Raw genomic sequence first — 19,968 nt, 5'->3', positions numbered from 1 at the left:
ATTACTGTTAATTTATTATGCTGATCTGTTCTGTACGACATCTATTGCACGTCTGTCCGTCCTGGAAGAGGGATCCCTCCTCAGTTGCTCTTCCTGAGCTTTCTACCATTTTTTTCCCTGTTAAAGGTTTTTTTTTGAGGGACGTTTTTCCTGATCAGCTGTGAAGGTCCTAAGGACAGAGGGATGTCGTATGCTGTAAAGCCCTGTGAGGCAAATTGTGATTTGTGACATTGGGCTTTATAAATAAAATTGATTGATTGACACAGGTCTGGGCGATATGGTCCAAATAAAAAAAAAAAACTCTTCACAACAAATCCGATTCACTATTTAAATACGTTAGACACTTGTTAGCAACCGTCTGTTTAGAAAAGAAAAGTGTATAAATTCACAGTTGAGTTAGTAGTGACGTAGTAGTCGTAGATGTAGTAGTTGCAGTAGTCGTAGACGTAGTAGCAGCAATAGTCGTAGACGTAGTAGCTGCAGTAGTCGTAGTAGTTGCAGTTGTCGTAGTCATAGTAGTTGCAGTAATTGTAGTAGTTGCAGTAAGACGTAGACGTGGTAGTTGTAGTCGTTGCAACTACTTGCAGTAAAGGGGATTTAATTTTAATTTAAATTTAATTTTATATACTTCATTAATCCCCGAGGGGAAATTCAATTTTTTCACTCCGTTGCCATTAACACACAGGTCCGAAATACACACACATGCACAAACAGGACCTATACATGCACAAAGTGGAGAGATGTCAGAGTGAGGGGGCTGCCTTGGTCAGGCGCCCCGAGCAGTTGGGGGGGTTCAGTGCCTTGCTCAAGGGCACCCCGGTAATGCCCAGGAGGTGAACTGGCACCTCTCCAGCCACCAGTCCACGCTCCGTATTTGGTCCGGACGGGGACTTGAACCAGCGACCCTCCGGTTCCCAACCCAAGTCCCTATGGACTGAGCTACTGCTAGGGTTGGGTCGGTATGAGGAAAAAAAAAAAACGGTCCGGTTTTTGTGGAAAACCGCCTAAAGTCGGTAATACTGTATTTTCGCCACTTGGGGACGCAATTGACTCATTTAAAATAAAAAACGACAATAGGACAACAGAGTGACAGTAACACGTTGTGTCTTTTATTCCTTACAAATAAATTTTGCATCTTACTCAATCAGTGCAAACAAGGGTTGCCTCCTTCGTCTGGCACAAAGCCAAAGTGTTGCCATAGTGGCGCATTCTTTGATTTCTTCGAGACTAAATTGTCCGCCATTATCGACTCCCCGTCACTATTAAACAAACTCNTCGAGCGCACTTCCGCGTTGTAGTTTCCTGTAAAAATATCCGTGAAAAATCCCCGTGATGTGAAAAATACATGCTGAGCAGTCTTGTGTGACACTGGTGCGCGGAGCGGAGTCCGCACGGTCGTGCTTTGTGCACACAGAGCTTGCGGACGTCCACTTTTACCGGGCGGACCTCCGCGGAGTCTGCTCCGCCTACGTTCCGCCCAAGTATGCGGTCCGGTCAGTAACAAAAAAAAAAAAAAAACGGTCCACGACAGAGTACCAAACCGAATTGGTATTACCGAGAACCGACCCAACCCTAGCTACTGCCGCCCCTAACCCACCCTAACCCGCCCCTTTATGGTTGTGCGTAGACCCTACGCACGTCGCCTATGCCGTTGTGAGCATTTTTACTTCTGTGGTGGTGTGTCTGTGTCACTCTGCAGTTACATCTCCAAAACGGTTGGTGGCGGAGGTTTCTGTGAAGTGCTGTAAAGTTCAGTTGATTCAAAACACACCCAAAACACACATTAAACATGGCTTAATGGAGACAATTTCAAACACAAGTACACAAATTGGCTTCACTATAACTCGCAGCATTGACAAACACTTGTGTTCATCCGGACACATTTTCCCCACAAACATAACTTGCTAACGTTATTAGCACAAGCCTATGGCATTTTACATTGTATAAATTAGCCTAGCAGCTAGCGATCTTTTCATCTTGTCATAAAACCAGGGACAACAGCAACATTTAACAAAAGGTAACAGCACACAGTTTGGCTCCATTACAACTCACAAGGTTCACTGACAAAACAACTGTCTAATACTAAACATGTTTTTTACACAAATACAAAATGCTAATGTTATTAGCGCCAGTCTAGGGCATTTTGCATTGTTTAAATTAGCTTAGTGACGAGCGGAGATTTCCTCTTCTCATGAGAGACCTGGATAAATCCCTAAGTATAAATCCCTGAAGGATAAATCACACACAAGACTTAAAATGCTATTTTAGTGGAGGCTTTACTGTCTTCACAATTTATTGTTTATCTGTGAAATACAAGTAAATACAAGCTTCGTTTCCACTGAGGGAAATGGTGTCACTATACAGCGACAGACAGGAGGTCTGCGTCACCGTGACACGTAGTTACAATTCTGGGGAGGTGCACGTCAGGCTACGGCGTAGGCTCCACATCGACATAGAGCCTATGCTGTAACCTACGCGCCGATTCAACGCAGAACTATAAAATGCGTGGTGGTTGTAGACGTAGTAGTTGCAGTAGTCGTAGTAGTTGTCGTAGTAGTTGCAGCAGTCGTAGACGTAGTAGATGCAGTAGTCGTAGTAGTTGCAGTAGTCCCAGACGTAGTAGTTGTAGTGAAAACAAAACAAAAGGTGAACGTCTCTTCAGCTTGTGTTGGGGGGGGGGACAGTAAGTGCTAACATGCTAACTCATCCCTGCAGCCCTTGGTGTGTTATGGTGAAAGATTAATCTGCCGTATGTTATCTTTAGCTGACTGATCCTCACCTAGCAGCTGCTTTGTTTCGATCACTGCTGTTTCCTCTGAATCAAAGCAGCTTTTGATTGGTTGGGATTATGTGGAACGTGATTGGCCAGTCGACTTCATGTTAGCAGAAACTGTGAGGGTCGTCACGAGGAGTCAGTGACCAAAACAGAGTGTTTTCATCTCTAAAGTCTTCCACATGACATTCATGTGTAGTTACTAATCCCTCTGTATTCAGCAGCTCTAGTTTGATTTTAAATCCTGGAAATTAATAATTTTCCAAAATTGGACAGAAACCCTGAGAAACATCCGAAGGAGACAGAGAGTGAGAAAAGGTTGGAAAGGATGGGCCAGACAGAGGAGGACGACACACCATCCACAGACACATGCAACAACACACACAATTACAGAGAAAAAACACACACACACACACACACACACACACACACGTCTACACAAACCAGCACTCAGTTTGATGTTGATGTATCGATGAAGTGTGAGCAGTCTATTCATGTATCTGATGAAGAGTGTGTGAGCAGTCTGTTCATGTATCTGATGAAGAGTGTGAGCAGTCTGTGTCTTCTGTGCTACGTTCAAACTAACATCAGGAAACAAATATCTACCTCCTCTTCTTTGGGAAAAATCCTCTGGCGGACGCTGACGGGCTTCTTGTTCTCGTCCACCTCGTAGTCTTCTTCATTCATCCACTCATTGAAAGCGTCAGTGTCTAAAACCCACCTGGCGTGAACCTGAGTGGGAGATGATTTTTTAATCTTTGAATCCTCCCTTCACACCGCCGCCCCAATCTCTTCTCATCGTTTAACACTGACAGGGATGAGGTTTAGATCTCACAGCAGCCGTCAGAGTTAGAAATACAAAACGATTTCAATCTCTACAAAATGTCCTGATTTTACAGACACAGTGTTAACCTTAACGGCTTGAATAAGTCCTTATTTTACAGGCGCAGTGTTAACCTTAACGGCTTGAATAAGTCCTTATTTTACAGGCGCAGTGTTAACCTTAACGTGTTGAATAAGTCCTTATTTTACAGGCGCAGCATTGACCATAACAGGTTGAATAAGTCCTTATTTTACAGACACAGCGTTAACCATAACGGGTTGAATAAGTCCTTATTTTACAGACACAGCGTTAACCTTAACGGGTTGAATAAGTCCTTATTTTACAGATGCAGTGTTAACCTTAACATATTGAAGAAGTCCTTAGTTTACAGACGCAGAGTTTTTCTTAACGTGTTGAATAAGTCCTTATATTACAGACGCAGCGTTGACCTTAACGTGTTGAATAAGTCCTTATATTACAGACGCAGTGTTAATGTTAACGTGTTGAATAAGTCCTTATTTTACAGGCGCAGCGTTAACCTTAACGGCTTGAATAAGTCCTTATTTTACAGACGCAGTGTTAACCTTAACATGTTGAATAAGTCCTTATTTTACAGGCGCAGCGTTAACCTTAACGTGTTGAATAAGTCCTTATTTTACAGACGCAGCGTTAACCTTAACGTATTGAATAAGTTCTTATATTACAGAAGCATCAGCAGCAGCCACAGGCAGCGTGGCTAAAAGATCATAATTCATACCAAATCAATCAAACTGACAGCTTATTCACTCCAAACATTTTTTCTTTAAGAAAACCAAAGTATGTTAGAGGTTAAAGATGTCGCTCACCTTCCATGGTCTGTCAGTGCTTGGTGGCTCCTCCACATCACCGTCCACCTCACTGGCTGACACCCAGGTATCATAGCTGACAAAACAAAAACAAAAGTGGGTCAGAACAACAACTTAAACATTTTATTAGGTATGAAAATAATTATCATATCAGGTTATTACTAAAATACGAATAAAAATTTATTAAACAGGTTCATATGAAACTTTTTAAACAAGAAAAAACAGGACTGTAAAAATCTGGATGATTTAAAAAAAAAAATCTTTTTGATATGGAACAAAATGTTAGATTTGATTTAATGTTTTCACTGCCGAAATCAAACTGAGACTGAAATAATTTTTTTTTTTAAATTGTATATGACACTGTCTGGCCTCCCCCTCTTCCTCCTTGTAGTTGTTGTAGTTGTAATCATTTTAAAATGTCTTCCATGTAGGATGTTATAAATGTGACCAGATGTTCAGAGCTGGTTGGTCATAGATCAGGTTTATGAGCTTACCTGTCTGGAGACAAACCCCAGTGCACCAACACCTGTTTGTCTTTCCTCATGACTGGACGAAGCCACTCATCTGCAGCACAAACACAAAAACCAAATATGATTAGATGAGATCTAAATCTGACATCACGTGTATCATCACATCTGATGTCACTTCCTTCTTTCTTCTCACTGGATTTATAGTTTGTGTTTTTTAAATGAATCAAAGTTTGGGTTTAGAGACAGAACCTTCTTCCTGTTGGGGTGGAGACGGATAAATGTGGTGGGTGGCTTTGGACTTGTCATCAGTGATGGAGCCCTGGACGAGACAGAGAGGACAACAACAGTAAGACAGAGACAGGTGCTATGAGACAGAACTTTTTATTGGACAGAGTCAGGACTCACCTGGTGCCTCTTGATGATGTCTTTGAGCTTACTGGATTGTTTCTGCTCCATGTCCGGCGACAGAAACACCGTGGGTCGAGTCAGACAGTTGTTCTACAAGTTACAGAAAAACATGACGTTAGAACCACAGACAGTGTTTCATTATCAGTGTGTCATCATGTGTGTTTCATGTGTGGCATGTGTGAGTCAGCTCAGTTATAGCTGAAAACATCAGGAACCTTAAAACATAAAGATTAAATCAAGTACAAATTTATGTTCGTAAGATAAAACAGTGAGTTTCTGTCTAACAAACTAAAGCTGTAGTTGTAAAAACTTTGTGTTTGTCTTTGAGCATGTGCACAATAAAGTTTATTTCACTAATCAACACGTGTGAACTGAGGCAGTCTGAGTCGTACCTGGACCAAGTTCTTCTCCACGTTCAAGAACATTTCCACGTTCCTGTCCATGCGGGATGGATTCTGCAGGTCAAATCTTCGCCTGCGTGTTGCATAAACAATAATAAGACATACAGTGAGATGAGGCTGCAGCAGCTCAGATAGTACATATCATGTTTACATCTCAGGACCACCGAGGGCTAAAGGTCAACTCACCAGCCCTGCTCGCTCTTAAACTTATAGACTGACCCCAGGATGTGACAAAGAGCTCCACCCGCTTTAAAGTCCAGGAAACACTTTGCCTGAGAACACAAGACAGTGATGACATAACCTTTATTATAAAGACACAATAATATTTAATAATGTTAATATTTATTTATTAAAGCCACAGAACACAAACATCTGTGGTTTCTATAGAAACCTAAAATCATGTGCTCACAGGAAGTTTGGTCAGAGCTGGATTATTGACTCTACGTCCAAACGCGTCCTCCTGGAACTGCAGCAGCTGGACCACCAGACCCGCCAGGGACTTACTGGAGGGGGAGTCGTTCTGGACGTACTGGGACCAGTAAGAGACAACACTGTCAGTAACATGCACACAGCTGCAAGAGCACTGATTCTCACACGGAGTTGAAAGCTGATCAGAAATAACAACTAACACCTCTGAGGGATCACAGACCATCAATAAATCAGTAAATATACTGTGATCAGTCAGACTGTCGATCAATTTATCACTTTCATTCGGTGTGAGTCTAATCTGCTGCTGCACAAGAGGTCAAATGTCAGAGTCAATAACACCATCAGGAGGTTGCAGCAGACATCCTCCACCTAATGTTCACGTTCTCCACCCTTCAGGTCACGATCCACTCCTGATATTATACATACATACATATATACATATACATTATATATATACATATACATTATATATATATATATATATATATATATATATATATATATAACGATTCATTGATGCTTTAGAGGCCACTGTGTACATGGATGTATAAAGAGAACGGCTGAGTCAGCCTGCTGCAGAAAAGGCCTCCCCATGAGTTAATGTCCAATCACTGTTGTGGCTCCGCCCACTCACCCCCTCACACTGTTTTAACTGGAGCCGGGGAAAGTGACGCTCGCCTCACACAGAAAAGAAGCGAAAAAAACAAACATAGAGAGCCATGGCAAGCGCAAGCAGAGGAGTGGAGAGACAGAAGTTTGAAGAAGCACCGGCTTCATTCAAATGTTCGGTGTGTGATCATTTCGGTTCCGCTGTTGAATAAAATGATGAGGGAGTAAAAATAGTTAACAGACATTTCACTGTCTGCGCGAGACCGTGAGACATTGGCACCGCCTTCATGTGTGTTTGCGTGCTTTTGCTGGTCTCGCACGCAAGTGCAGACACGTCAGTGCAGTGTACACAGAGGCAGTCAGAGCTAAAGGCTACAATGAGACTAAAAACAGAGTTCAAATGACGTTTTTCCAAACAACTTTTTATGCCGGGGCTTCAGGACACTTGGATCACTACGGATGAGCAGTATGGAGATATTTTGTGGTTTTAATTCTGTGTTCCTGGACATTTTAATCTGGGGCGCCGTCAGCCATTAGGTGTGCAGTTTGCTGCTAGCCACTTCTCCCTCGGATTTCCCTAAGTGTTGTGAGGACTCTAAAACTTCACCAGAGCCTCCCTCGGTATATGGGTGAGTAGATAATGGCTGAATTTTCATTTTTGGGTGCACTATCCCTTGAAACAAACTAAATAGCCTTATGTTATTTATCTTATTTACACAATGGCATGTCGTTCCTGTCTGTACATGGTCGCACGTTTACAATCCTCCTCTGCTCTCTGTGTCACGCATGGCAGAGTTCAGCAGCGATGCGCACACCCACACATGTGCGCGTGCACAGACAGACAGACAGACAGACAGACAGACAGACACACACACACACACACACACACACACACACACACACACACACACACAGAAGAGCGCAACCCGGGTCGCATTTTCCTGGCCGACAATTATAACCGAGCCCGGCCAGGACCCGCAGCACGGCACTGAACATACAGTCTATGGAGTGGATCCTGTGTTGCGTTCAGACATTGTCACGTAAGAAATTCCAGCACTTGAATAGGCTGTAGCACAACACAGCAACATATCAAGTTCAAAGTCAAGTAAAATAAAGAGATAATTTTGGGGAAAAGAAATTGTTCTCTTTATGCACAAAACACGTACCGAAACCGAACCAAAACCGTGGCCCAAACATCGAGGTACGGACCGTACCGTGGGCTACCTGTACCGTTGCATCCATAATGTATTCACAGCTGTAAGAATAACACATCTGCAGGAAATAGGGCGAGTCGAAGGATAAAGCACACAGGCTAATATCAGGTCTGTTCTATTTTTTAACAAGGACGACAGCTATGTCTGCTCTTGAAACACCTTCACCTTAGTTACAGATAAAAAGTTGGTGTTGGTGCCCCAACCGGTGGAAATCTGTCTGTGGGTCTGACAGAAAGGAGACAGGAGGAGACGGACAGGAGGAGCTGGACAGGAGGAGACGGAGAGGAGTCAGACAGACAGGAGGAGACAGAGAGGAGGACACAGGGGTGTTTGTGCGTCCAAGTCTGACCTGCTGTGATGACGTCATCACCTGAGACTCCTGAGCAGTAAACATTATGTGGAGACTGTTTATTAAACTGCGACTGTAATTAAAATGTGCCTGTCCATGCGGTGACGACATGTTTATCAAATGAGTACCGTGTAATTTCCGGTTGATTAAAATCATGTTTGGTTTTATTTGATCAGTTAAATCAGGTGAAGTGTTTGATTTTCGGTTGTCCCGTGACGAACACCGTAGTTAGCGCGTCGGGCCTTTGGCACATTACTGAGTTTCACTGAAACTTTGTATAAAGTAAAAAAAAAACATGAATAAAACTTTATCAGTACCAGATAATGAATGAAACTTCCATTTGTTTGTAAACATTTCCAATCCGGTAACGTGATTAATAACGGCGCTGAATGAGCAGTTAGCCTGCTAACAGTGAGCTAGCGTTAACAGTTTGGCTAAAGAAAAGTTAGAGTTTGATTAATGCTATGCTAACACAAACACGAGCGTCACCCGTGACTCTAATAAAACGTAACGTTGGTATAAACCTCCTAAGGTTTGTCTGTAGCCGTTAACATTTACGTTTTGTGTGCTAACATTAGCATTTAGCTGTGATAACTATTAGCTCTATTGTGCCAGCGGGACGCGGCGGGCCGAAGCACTGCAGCTAACCGCCGTTAGCTCGCTAACTCCCGTTAGCTCACCTTCTTGTAGTGCTTTCCGATCCACTGCCGCACCGTCTCCAGCTGAGATATCGTTTCTGAACTTTCCCAGAACTTCGTGGACGGACCACCGTCTTTTTTCCGTCCCACTGCGGTGCCGCTGCTTACCGGGCCGGTGGCCGGTCCGCCCGATCCCGTTCCGCCTGCCGTTGTCGCCGCCGTCGCCATTGTGTGTTTTGTTCGTTGTCTTTCTTTCGCCGTGCAAGTTTTCCAATGATATTGCGCATGCGCAGACGTGTTGCAATTTAAATCTCGCGAGTCTTCTTCTACTTCTTCTTCTTGTAAGATTCCGGCAGTTTTGACGCTGTTTAGCGTATTACTGCCCTCCACAGGTCTGATGATGAACTAGATTTTTACATATAGTCCTGTGTTGCGCAGGAATTGCAAAATTGCCTTGGAGATCAGTTTATGGTTCTCACAGTGTCCAAACAAAGAAAAAACAGAAAAAGCCTGAACTCCAAGTCCTAACAGTCCATCAAACAATGTTTGTCTTTCTGTCCTATACTTTCTACACTCCAGAAAAACCTGTTTTACTGTCTCAGGGCTCCCACACTCACATAAACCAGACACATGATTTCCTACAATAAACANCAATAATAATATCAGGTCGAGTCTTAGATTTCCCCCTTCTTAAGGCTTCCAGAGCAGCTGCAGAGTCAGAACAGATTATAACCTCTCTAGGTCTGGTTTCCTCAATCCATCTTAAAACCCATAAGATTGCCATTAGCTCAGATGTGAAAACAGAGCTCCCATTAGAGATGCGCCGGCCAATCTTCACTCCAAGCTGCTCCACATACATCCCAAACCCAGCTCTCCCACTAACTGGATCTCTAGATCCATCTGTAAAAATAGTCAAAGTATTATGTCTAATTGAATTTAGATGTTCTGCTATTTTTGGAGTTACCAGCTTCTTATCTTTTTCCTGTAGAAAGACCAGTTCAGTGTTCAGCTCGGGCAGCACCCAATATGGCATAGGTAGACAGCTTGTATGTTCCGCTACACTAACCTGTTCCAAACCCAGCCTCCCAGCCCACTGATTTATATTTGCAAAAAATGTTTTATACTTATTGCCTCTGTCAGACTCTTGTAACATGCACCTTGTTGGAAAAGTTTGATGACGCCCACTTAGTTTTACCCAGTACTGTAACCCTAACTTAATGCGCCTTAACCATAAGGGCATTTCTCCCATTTCAATAAGCAGGGCAGGGACTGGGGAAGTTCTGAAGGCCCCACAGCAAAGCCTCAAAGCCCTGGCCTGCAGTACATCTAGCCTTGCCAGAACAGATTTAGACACAGACCCATACTCAAAGCACCCATAGTCAAGAGAAGATCTGATCATGGCCTGGAAAATTAGAAGCATTGTCTCCCTGTTAGCCCCCCACTCACAGCCAGTCAGACTTCTGATAACATTCAAAACTTTTTCACATTTCACCAAAATTTTACTGACATGCACAGCCCAAGTCATCCGCTCTTCAAACCAAACGCCCAGAAATTTGAACGCTTTTACCTTCTCCAGTGGAGACCCATACATATACAATCCAATATTAGACAGCTTCCTTTTAAATCCAAATACCATATATTTAGACTTAGAGGCAGATATTTGGAAGCCCCATGTGTTCCCCCATTCCTCTACTGACTCTAATACTCTTTGAATCTGCTTTAAAATAAACTCAACATTTCGCCCTCTTTTCCAGATAGCCCCATCATCGGCAAACAAAGACAGCTCGAATGCTCCCTCTACTTTGCCGAAAATGTCATTAATCATTATATTAAATAAAACTGGACTAATAACACTTCCCTGTGGGGTTCCATTCTCTATTTCTACACTCTTTGAACTAACACCACCCACCATAACTTGTATAGTTCTGTTCATTAAAAAATCCTTGATCCAATTAAACATCTGCCCCCTCACTCCTAAGTCAAACATTTTAATCATTAAACCCTCCTTCCACAAAGAATCATATGCCTTGTCAATATCCAAAAATACACTGACTACACTCTCCTTATTGCTAAATGCCCTTTTAATGTCCTGATCTAAGACTGCAACTGACTCCATTGTGGACCTCCCATTTCGGAAGCCATTCTGGAAACCAACAAAGAGTCCTTTGGTCTCTAAAAAATACACTAATCTATTAGTAACAATTCTCTCCATGATTTTACATAGCACTGCTGTGAGTGCTATAGGGCTGTATGAGCTAGGGTCCGACACCTTTTTGCCTGGCTTCATGATAGGGACCACAACTGCATGTTTCCATTCCTTTGGCAAACAACCCCCTGCCCACACAGTATTAAACAAAGCCAAAATGTCCTCGAGTACCATATCATCCAGATGTTTAAATAACTCGTATGACAACCTATCTCTCCCTGGGGTAATATTTGCCCCAGACATAATTGCTTCTTTCAACTCTTTAATAGTAAAAAACTGATTAATGGGATTGTCATTATCTAAACTCCCCTCCAATTTCCACTGGTTAACTGTCATCACCTCTGTCCTCTTCCTACATCTCTCAACTCCCAGGCTCCCTGAACTGTGCATTGCTTGAAAAATTTCAACACACATGTCTGCTTTTTCTTTATTGGAAACTGCTACAATCTCTCCTTTCCGTAACACAGGTATTGATCTGCTTTTATATACCCCTGACATTTTACGTACAGCTGACCACAGCTGCCTTACTGAAGTCTCAGGACCTGGCGTACCACAAAATTTCCTCCAACTACATCTCTTCGCCTCTTTAATAACTCTTCTTGCCACTGCTCTTAGTCTTTTATACTCTGTTGCATTAAACATTATTGGATACTTTTTTAATCTTCTATATGCTACATTCCTATTCCTTACGGCTTCGTCACACTGTTTATTCCACCATGGAACCAGCATATGAGGCCTAGGTGCCTGCTTCACAGGAATGGAACACCGAGCAGCCTCATGTAACATGAAGCTAATCGCAGCATTCCAATTGTCCACAGAATCCTCACTATCAACCTCTCCAATTAAGCTTCGGGCACTCTCCTGGAATTTATCCCATTTAGCTTTAGAAAAATTATATTTAGGAATTTTCTCTTTCACTTTTCTCCTCAAATCCCTACCAAACCTGCAGATAATTGGATAATGATTTGCTAAAATAAATTGCTATCCAGATTGTGTTTATCCATTACATCCCATTCACCAATTCTAGCTAAGTTTGAAGAAGCAATTGATAAATCTATATGGCTACATGCATTTCTCAGAATATTATACCTAGTTGGCCTTCCATCATTTATCACTACCAGATCATACTTATCTAAAAAATCTTCTATTATCACACCATTACTATCCCTGTGGTCACTGCCCCATAAAGGATTATGTGCATTAAAATCTCCCACCCATATAACAGGACAGCTTACCTTCTCCATTATATCATCAAAATCTGACAATACCAAAGGTTTACAGGGATTATAATAATTTAGCACAGTTATAGAATTAGGACTGCTCCAAACCTCTACAGCCAGACACTCACTACAGGAGTAAACATCAACTTTTCTATATTGCAATCCGTCCTTAACAAAAGTTGCACAACTCCCACCTGATCTATCAGACCTATCTAGCCTCAAACACTCATATCCTGGGATTACAAAATCCAGACAGGGCTTTAGCCATGTTTCTTGAATAGATATCAATTCTGGTGCCTCTTTAAATTCATTAACAAATCTCTTTAACTCCTGGCCATTTGCAATCAGACTCCGGGCATTCCATTGAAGAATATATCACATTCAAATGTTAAGGAACCTCATCATCATCACTTACATCCTCCAAACTGCTGGTCCTCATCAACTGTGACATGTCCATGCCCTGATTCTCTATCATGTATTGATGCAACTTTTCTGGCAGCTGCTTTATTCCGAGGAACCTTTTGGCAGCCCCCACCACTAGCCTGATGATGTCTGACCTGTTAACTGCTTTTTGAGCTCCCACCAACAAATCAGAAACAAAAGCCAAAAATGATTCCTTATTAAAAATCAACATGTCAGAGGGAAGCGCCGGCAACAGTTTTGGCACATTTGGCTGGCTCCCCATCACTGCTCCTTCCCTAGCAGTGGAATCTGTGCGTTCTCTAGCCACTCTTTGAACTGCCTCTGCATAGGACACCTTGTTATTCTCCCTCACAGCCTGCACTCGCCTAGCCTGGATTGAGTGCATACAACCACGAAACGCTGCTGCATGATCCCCACCACAATTAGGGCACTTCGGAGCCTCTGCCTCACAGTTTTGAATTACATGATGTCCACCGCATTTTGCACACTTTCTTTTACCCCGACAAGACCCGGCCACATGTCCAAATCGCTGGCAATTATAACAGCGCAGTGGAGGTCTGATGTACTCCTTTACCTGATATGCCATACTTCCTAAAAACACTCTCTGTGGCAGCACACTGTCCGTGAATGTTAATAGGACCGGTGGATCCCCATCGGCTCCCTCCCTGCACCTAAATCTCAGTACCTCAGTTACCTGGCTGCCCTTAACATTTTCTAAGATTTCCTTCTCCGACAAGCCAGCAAACACTCCATACATAACTCCCCTGAGCCCCTGCTGGCTTCCTTTAGGAACCAAACTCTCCACCTTAACCACCAACTTCCCCATTGCCCGAGCATCATTATATTGTTTCTTGTTTTTGCAACAAACTCTCAGCATTCCATTATATAGTATCTTGGCTTGAACATCCCTGCCTATCTGGTTCTCTAAAGCGTTGGTTACTTTTAATGGATTTATTGCTTTAAACCCCGGATCTCCCTGATTAGCCCCCTTAACTTTAAACAGCACCACAAACTCTTCATTTGCTCCAGTTCTCCTAATTTTATTTCCTTCATCTCCTGACATTTCAGGTCTCTCACTCGATGCCATTCTCTTATTCCCCCCCTTTTCCCGACACACTGTCTGCCAATTACCACCCTGAGCCCCCTCGCTCCCAGAAGCCATGGGCCTCCAAACCCCTTACTCTCCTTAACACTGATCTAAATTTATACTAGCCCTATTCTTATGAAACAGAAACAAAGATATACAGCGTGAAAAAAACGAAGGCCCAGCGCAACGTCAGAAACGATCTCACACAGCTCCTCGTGCAGTTGCTCGACAGAGTTGTCTTCCGAGATCATCTCGCGAGTCTCGAGCACTTTAGGACTTATGAGAAATGTAGCCAATCGTCTCTATAATGTGGGTACATCCCAAGTCCCTTAAATTTACTGCTAACCACCTAACCTAGCCACCTTACCTAACTGTTTAGTCCCTCCCACTTAGGAAAACATGCAAGGAGTCAGGAGTTAGGAGTGAGGAGCGAGGATTGCTGATTAAGAGACATGAGACGGCCTTACTCTGTGTCACGTAAAGCGATGTCCTTTTCTGATGATGGCGGCACAGCTGGATCCCACCCCAACTCCGCGGTCATAACTTTGGTCACACAATTTTGCATGTATTACCATTGTTATTGAGTCATTTGCCGAAGTTTGTTGCAATTAAAGAACGGTCTGTAGCCCTGCCACTGTGATGAGCATCATTATCATCATTATTATCACTATTATTAAATCCACTCACCATCATTCAACAAGTCTGCTGCTGAGTGAATAAGACATATCAGACCTGTCAGTCTGCCTCAATCAATTCAATTTTATTTATAAAGCCCAATATCACAAATCACAATTTGCCTCACAGGGCTTTACAGCATACGACATCCCTCTGTCCTTAGGACCCTTGCAGCTGATCAGGAAAAACTCCCCAAAAAACCTTTAACGGGGAAAAAAAAAGGTAGAAAGGTCAGGAAGAGCAACTGAGGAGGGATCCCTCTTCCAGGACGGACAGACATGCAATAGATGTCGTACAGAACAGATCAACATAATAAATTAACAGTAATCCGTATGACACAATGAGACAGAGAGAGACAGAGAGAGAGACAGAGACAGACAGAGACAGAGAGAGAGAGAGAGAGAGAGAGAGAGAGAGAGAGATGCAGGACAGACGGTAATGACAGTAGCTTACAACAACATTAATGAAAGTAATAATATTAAGTAATATTAATATTAATAATTAATATTACCTACAAGCTATTAAACATTATTCCACTCTGTGTGTGTGTGGTGTTATATCAACACGTGTGGTTCTGGACATGAGCAGCTGCACATTTAACTGCCACACATGACCGACAGTCCGCTGAACAATGCAACGGGTTGTGAATGAAATAAACTTAATTACAACATGACAGTCTTGCAGGAAATATTAATATTACTCTATGTAGTCACGTAGGCATGTGAATTACAGCGTTTTATTGCAAAGAATGCATGTAACGGGTACACTTGCGCTGTTTCTCCGCCATCTCGTTCAAATGAGCCAGATGTAGGGGGCGGGTATTTATACGTCAGAGCCTCAAGCTAAAAAGACTTCCTGTTAGGAACCTCTCGTGTTACCTTACTCATCACACCTAACAGACCTTTTGGGGTCGTTCCCGTGGGCTCAGGGGTACCAAAAATTACACCCTGTATCGGCGGGATGGCAGGTTTCAGCCAGAAGTGGTTCCAAGTGTCCATCTCGTTGTATGGCCAAATAGGCCCCAAAAAGACTGCGTGAGGTGACCTGCTGACCCCTGAACTTTGGGAGGCCGTAACTCGGAAACGCAAGCGACTAGGGACGTGGGGCCGGCTGTTCCCGGAAGCTCTCAAAGAGCTCTATAACATATGTGAAGATCAGACCCCTAGCTGGAAGTCTATTTTTCCACCCCGGATTGAGTTTTTCTGCAGCGAGGCCTTCTTGGATGGAGAGCCTTTCAGGCTTTTCTGCTTAACCAAATGAAAGAAGCCAACTCGGGCAGACTCGGTCGTAGAGCCACAAGCAAGGCATCGACGGAAAGGGCCCGATGAGCTGATCTGGAGCGTCTTCGAACCACAGCTCCAGCCCCTTCCTGTCCAGAGCTAGGGGGCGCCAAATGTTGTGATTTTTCACCAGGTTAAGTGCAATATCTTTTTAAGGGAAGCAGCCAGGGATGTGGGACAAGCACCGTTGGAAAGGTCTCAGAGAGCTCTATGTTATATGTTAGGGCCATCTATGTGGCTCTGCTCTGGAGCCAACTCTGAAATGAAAGGGGGTAGAGGCACGGGAAGCAGTGCGCCTGAAAGCCCTCCATTCAATGGGAGAATCAAATTTTGCCTAAGTGTCAGAGGCTAAAAGTGCTCCCCAGAATGTTGTTAGGAGCACGTTTCAGAGTATTCTGAGTCGATTGGACCCCCCTTTTTGGTACCCTTTTCTCACCTGTAACTCCTTAAGGGAGCCAGGTAGAGAGATGGAACCTTGACCTATCCCCCCATTTGTGAGTCTTGCCTTTCCAACGGTACCAAGATTGCGTATGTACGATGTAGCGTTCCTGAGTTAAAGCTGTTTTAATTTTCCCATATAAGTTAATGGTAAAATGAAAATTTGTGTAAGTGTCACAGCCAAAAAGTGTAAGAAAATCCAAAGTGTTGTTGTAGATTTTATATAAGTAGCACGATCAAAAGGAAGAACTCATTCTTGATCTGGACGACGGAGAGGTAAGACGTACTTTCATTTGCTGCTAACTGTTAGCTTTTTAAGCTAGTTGCATGTAAATACTTGGTTTTTGAGCTGACTGCATAGAATAAATTAAATTTATGTAGAATTTTATGAACCTATTTGTCTTTAAGTATGCAATACAATTGTAAGGCAAAGTGTTTGTCTTGTAGTTAGTAGATATGCCACCACAGGATCCTAACCACCATGACTTGCCCCTCCTCCATCCTGCGGGGTTGATTGGGTTGATTGGGTGGCTTGAGGTGCTTTTTGCTGATGAGATGTCATCGTCGTCGTCGGAGGTGGACGACAGTGATGATGAGGACCAGGTCCCACCAATCTTTGTCCTTGGACCGGGTGCCCCTGGCCTAGGGCTGGACCTGCAAGGCCAAGAGGACATGGAGGAGGCTGGTCCTTCCTCCTCACCCGTGTTTGGTCCGGAGGAAAGTGGCCCTCCCCCGTATGAAGTTGCGGAGGTGGAGTACACCTCCAGCTATTCAGGATCGGGGATCCCCAACTCCCCTTCCCCCCCACCCTTCCTGTCAGCTACCGACATGGAGGAGGATGACCCTGGCCCTGGCCCCATGCCAGAGGCGAACACAGGACCATGCACATGTATGTACTGTGTTCCGGAGAAGGAGGAGGCACCCCCCATAGTCTTTTCGGTTCTGGAGGAGGAGGAGTCCGGGTGTCCCAGCAGTGAATCAGGCAGCCCATCCTCCACCTTTTTTTCAGCGGTGGAGGACATGGAGCTGTCCATTTCATCCTGGACATCCAGCTGTGACACATTTGTCACAGCTCGGGACTCCCCTCCTCCTAGTTCCTTGCCTTCCTCAACCGGCAGCACCCCTTCAACTGTCGTGTGCATGGGTGGATCCGACAGCCCATCCACGGATGCCACCTCCTCCTCCAGGTCCAATCCCGAGACTGAGTCAAGTTACCTGACTGATTAGCACGTTGTTGTAAATTGTTGTTTAAGTTCATATTTGTTGTTGATGCATGTTAAAAAACAAACAAAACAATAAATAAAGTTGATACTGTTATGTATGTTACATAAAAGAAAACAATAAAGAAAGTTGATGAACCCCCCTATTTTCATGTACCCGCTTTTCAATGAGACCACCTCCAAGTGTGTAGGAGTTTTGGTTGGCGAGATATGTATGTTTTTGTTTTTAAATTGGCTGTATCTGGGGAACGGAAGATGGTAGATCTGGAGGCCTTCTTGGATGGAGGCCTTCTTGGATGGAAAGCCTTTCAGGCCTTTCTGCTTAATCAAATGAAAAGAGCCAACTTGGGCAGACTCGGTCGTAGAGCCACAAGCAAGGCATCGACGGAAAGGGCCCAATGAGCTGATACGGGGCGTCTTCGAACCACAGCTCCAGCCCCTTTCTGTCCAGAGCTAGGGGGCACCAAATGTTGGGATTTTTCACCAGGTTAAGTGCAATATCTTTTTAAAGGAAGCAGCCAGGGATGTGGGACAAGCACTGTTGGAAAGGTCTCAGAGAGCTCTATGTCATATGTCAGGGCCATCTATGTGGCTCTGCTCTGGAGCCAACTCTGAAGCGAAAGGGGGTAGAGGCACGGGAAGCGGTGCGACTGAAAGCCCTCCATGGCGTGAGTGCAAAAGTGCCCTCGGTGTCCTCCTACCTCAAGTACTTCAGGTGATGGGGAGGTAAATCTTACTTCCATATTTTCATCTAAGAAATGGATTCCAAAATTTAATCTAGGTAAATCTTACTTCCATATTTTCATCTAATGAATGGCTTCCAAAATTTAATGTACGTAAAAGTGGGGCCCAAACTGAGTTTTGGGCCCCTTTTGGGGTCCTTCCCGTGGGGTCAGGGGTACCAAAAATTACACCCTGTATCGGCAGGATGGCAGGTTTCAGCCAGAAGTGTTTCCAAGTCTCCATCTCATTATATGGCCAAATAGGCCCCAAAAAGACTGTGTGAGGTGACCTGCTGACCCCTGAACTTTGGGAGACCGTAACTCGGAAACGCAAGCGACTAGGGACGTGGGGCCGGCTGTTCCCGGAAGCTCCCAAAGAGCTCTATAACATATGTGAAGCTCGGACCCCTAGCTGGAAGTCTATTTTTCCACCCCGGATTGAGTTTTTCTGCAGCGAGTCCTTCTTGGATGGAGAGCCTTTCAGGCCTTTCTGCTTAATCAAATGAAAGAAGCCAACTCGGGCAGACTCGGTCGTAGAGCCACAAGCAAGGCATCGACGGAAAGGGCCTGATGAGCTGATCCGGAGCGTCTTCGAACCACAGCTCCAGCCCCTTCCTGTCCAGAGCTAGGGGGCGCCAAATGTTGTGATTTTTCACCAGGTTAAGTGCAATATCTTTTTAAGGGAAGCAGCCAGGGATGTGGGACAAGCACCGTTGGAAAGGTCTCAGAGAAATTTCTCCTCACTTCCTGCATTGAATGTTGTGTGTGAAAAATATTTTTGGGACAGCAAGAAGTGATGCTGGTGACCAGAATGATGTCTGGAGTGTCAGTTGGAGTGTCAAATGTGAATAACATAACGTTACTTAGCAAAATGAATTTAAATGTGCTTAATTACCACTTTTAATCTAAACACGCTTTTGCACTTAACAAATGAAGGAATAGCTGGACAGGCAATTCATAAACATTACTTTAATATTATGATACTCGGATTAGGTTACTGATTACATTTTTTAACAGGGAATTCGTATTTGTATCAGAATACATTTTTAACGTAACCCTCCCAAGACTGACTGCGTCGTATCTTGGGTTATAGACCACAACCGTAACAACCCATATATGGATGTAAAGCAGAGGTTCTCTGCCTTCTGAAACTGTTGAATTTTTTGGATAGCCTCTTGGAATCATGTTAAAATGAAAACGGCTTGTTTTTCTGTTGCAGGCGACGTGGCCTGGGTTTAAACATCTGCACGTAAATTGATTAGAAACAGTGATTGAGAGTGGGGGTTGGGGGATACTAATGATTTCATAGTCATAAAGTTGTGGCATAAAAACATAATTTCCACATTTCATATTGCTGTAAATAGATTAATTGTTGGAGTAGAAAAAACATATATTCTAAGTTTAATATTGTATATTCCACATATCCATATTGTACTTCCACATTTCAATATATTGTATAATGCATGCACATAGATTAAAAGTTGGACTTCCTGTGTCAACAGGAAGTAGGAAGATCAGCAGCAGCATTGACTGCATGGTAAGCATTAGGTCTGTTGTTTATTGATTTTTCTTGTATAAAATGTGTTGAAAATATATATGAAAATAACATCACAACATCATGTTTATCAGTGTTTTTATGCACTTTTGAACTTTTAAAAAACATGTTTTATTGCATTTTGGGCAGCACATGAAAATGTTATCATATAGATGTAAATGCGGAATATTTCCAAATTTCAAT

At 43.5% G+C, this 19,968-nt stretch overlaps 1 protein-coding gene across 1 annotated transcript in view; it reads right to left on the bottom strand.

The window, feature by feature from the left end:
• smarcc1a (SWI/SNF related, matrix associated, actin dependent regulator of chromatin, subfamily c, member 1a) overlaps positions 1–9,229 on the bottom strand; it is a 40,635-nt gene extending 31,406 nt beyond the window's left edge. Inside the window, exons 1-11 of the mRNA XM_050047898.1 lie at positions 9,002–9,229; positions 6,130–6,249; positions 5,907–5,992; positions 5,712–5,793; positions 5,317–5,409; positions 5,161–5,230; positions 4,936–5,005; positions 4,442–4,517; positions 3,380–3,505; positions 3,033–3,054; positions 390–577 (exon numbers count right to left, since the gene is read on the bottom strand). Of these exons, the coding sequence (XP_049903855.1) occupies positions 390–577; positions 3,033–3,054; positions 3,380–3,505; positions 4,442–4,517; positions 4,936–5,005; positions 5,161–5,230; positions 5,317–5,409; positions 5,712–5,793; positions 5,907–5,992; positions 6,130–6,249; positions 9,002–9,187 (1,119 nt within the window). The 5' untranslated portion in view covers positions 9,188–9,229. The remainder of the gene's footprint in view (positions 1–389; positions 578–3,032; positions 3,055–3,379; positions 3,506–4,441; positions 4,518–4,935; positions 5,006–5,160; positions 5,231–5,316; positions 5,410–5,711; positions 5,794–5,906; positions 5,993–6,129; positions 6,250–9,001) is intronic.
• Positions 9,230–19,968: the final 10,739 nt, after the last annotated feature.

This window comes from Epinephelus moara, chromosome 6, assembly GCF_006386435.1.
Source record: "Epinephelus moara isolate mb chromosome 6, YSFRI_EMoa_1.0, whole genome shotgun sequence".
Lineage (NCBI taxonomy): Eukaryota > Metazoa > Chordata > Actinopteri > Perciformes > Serranidae > Epinephelus > Epinephelus moara.
The sequence above is the reverse complement of the archived record's forward strand: the minus strand, read 5'-3'. Positions and strand labels throughout refer to the sequence as shown.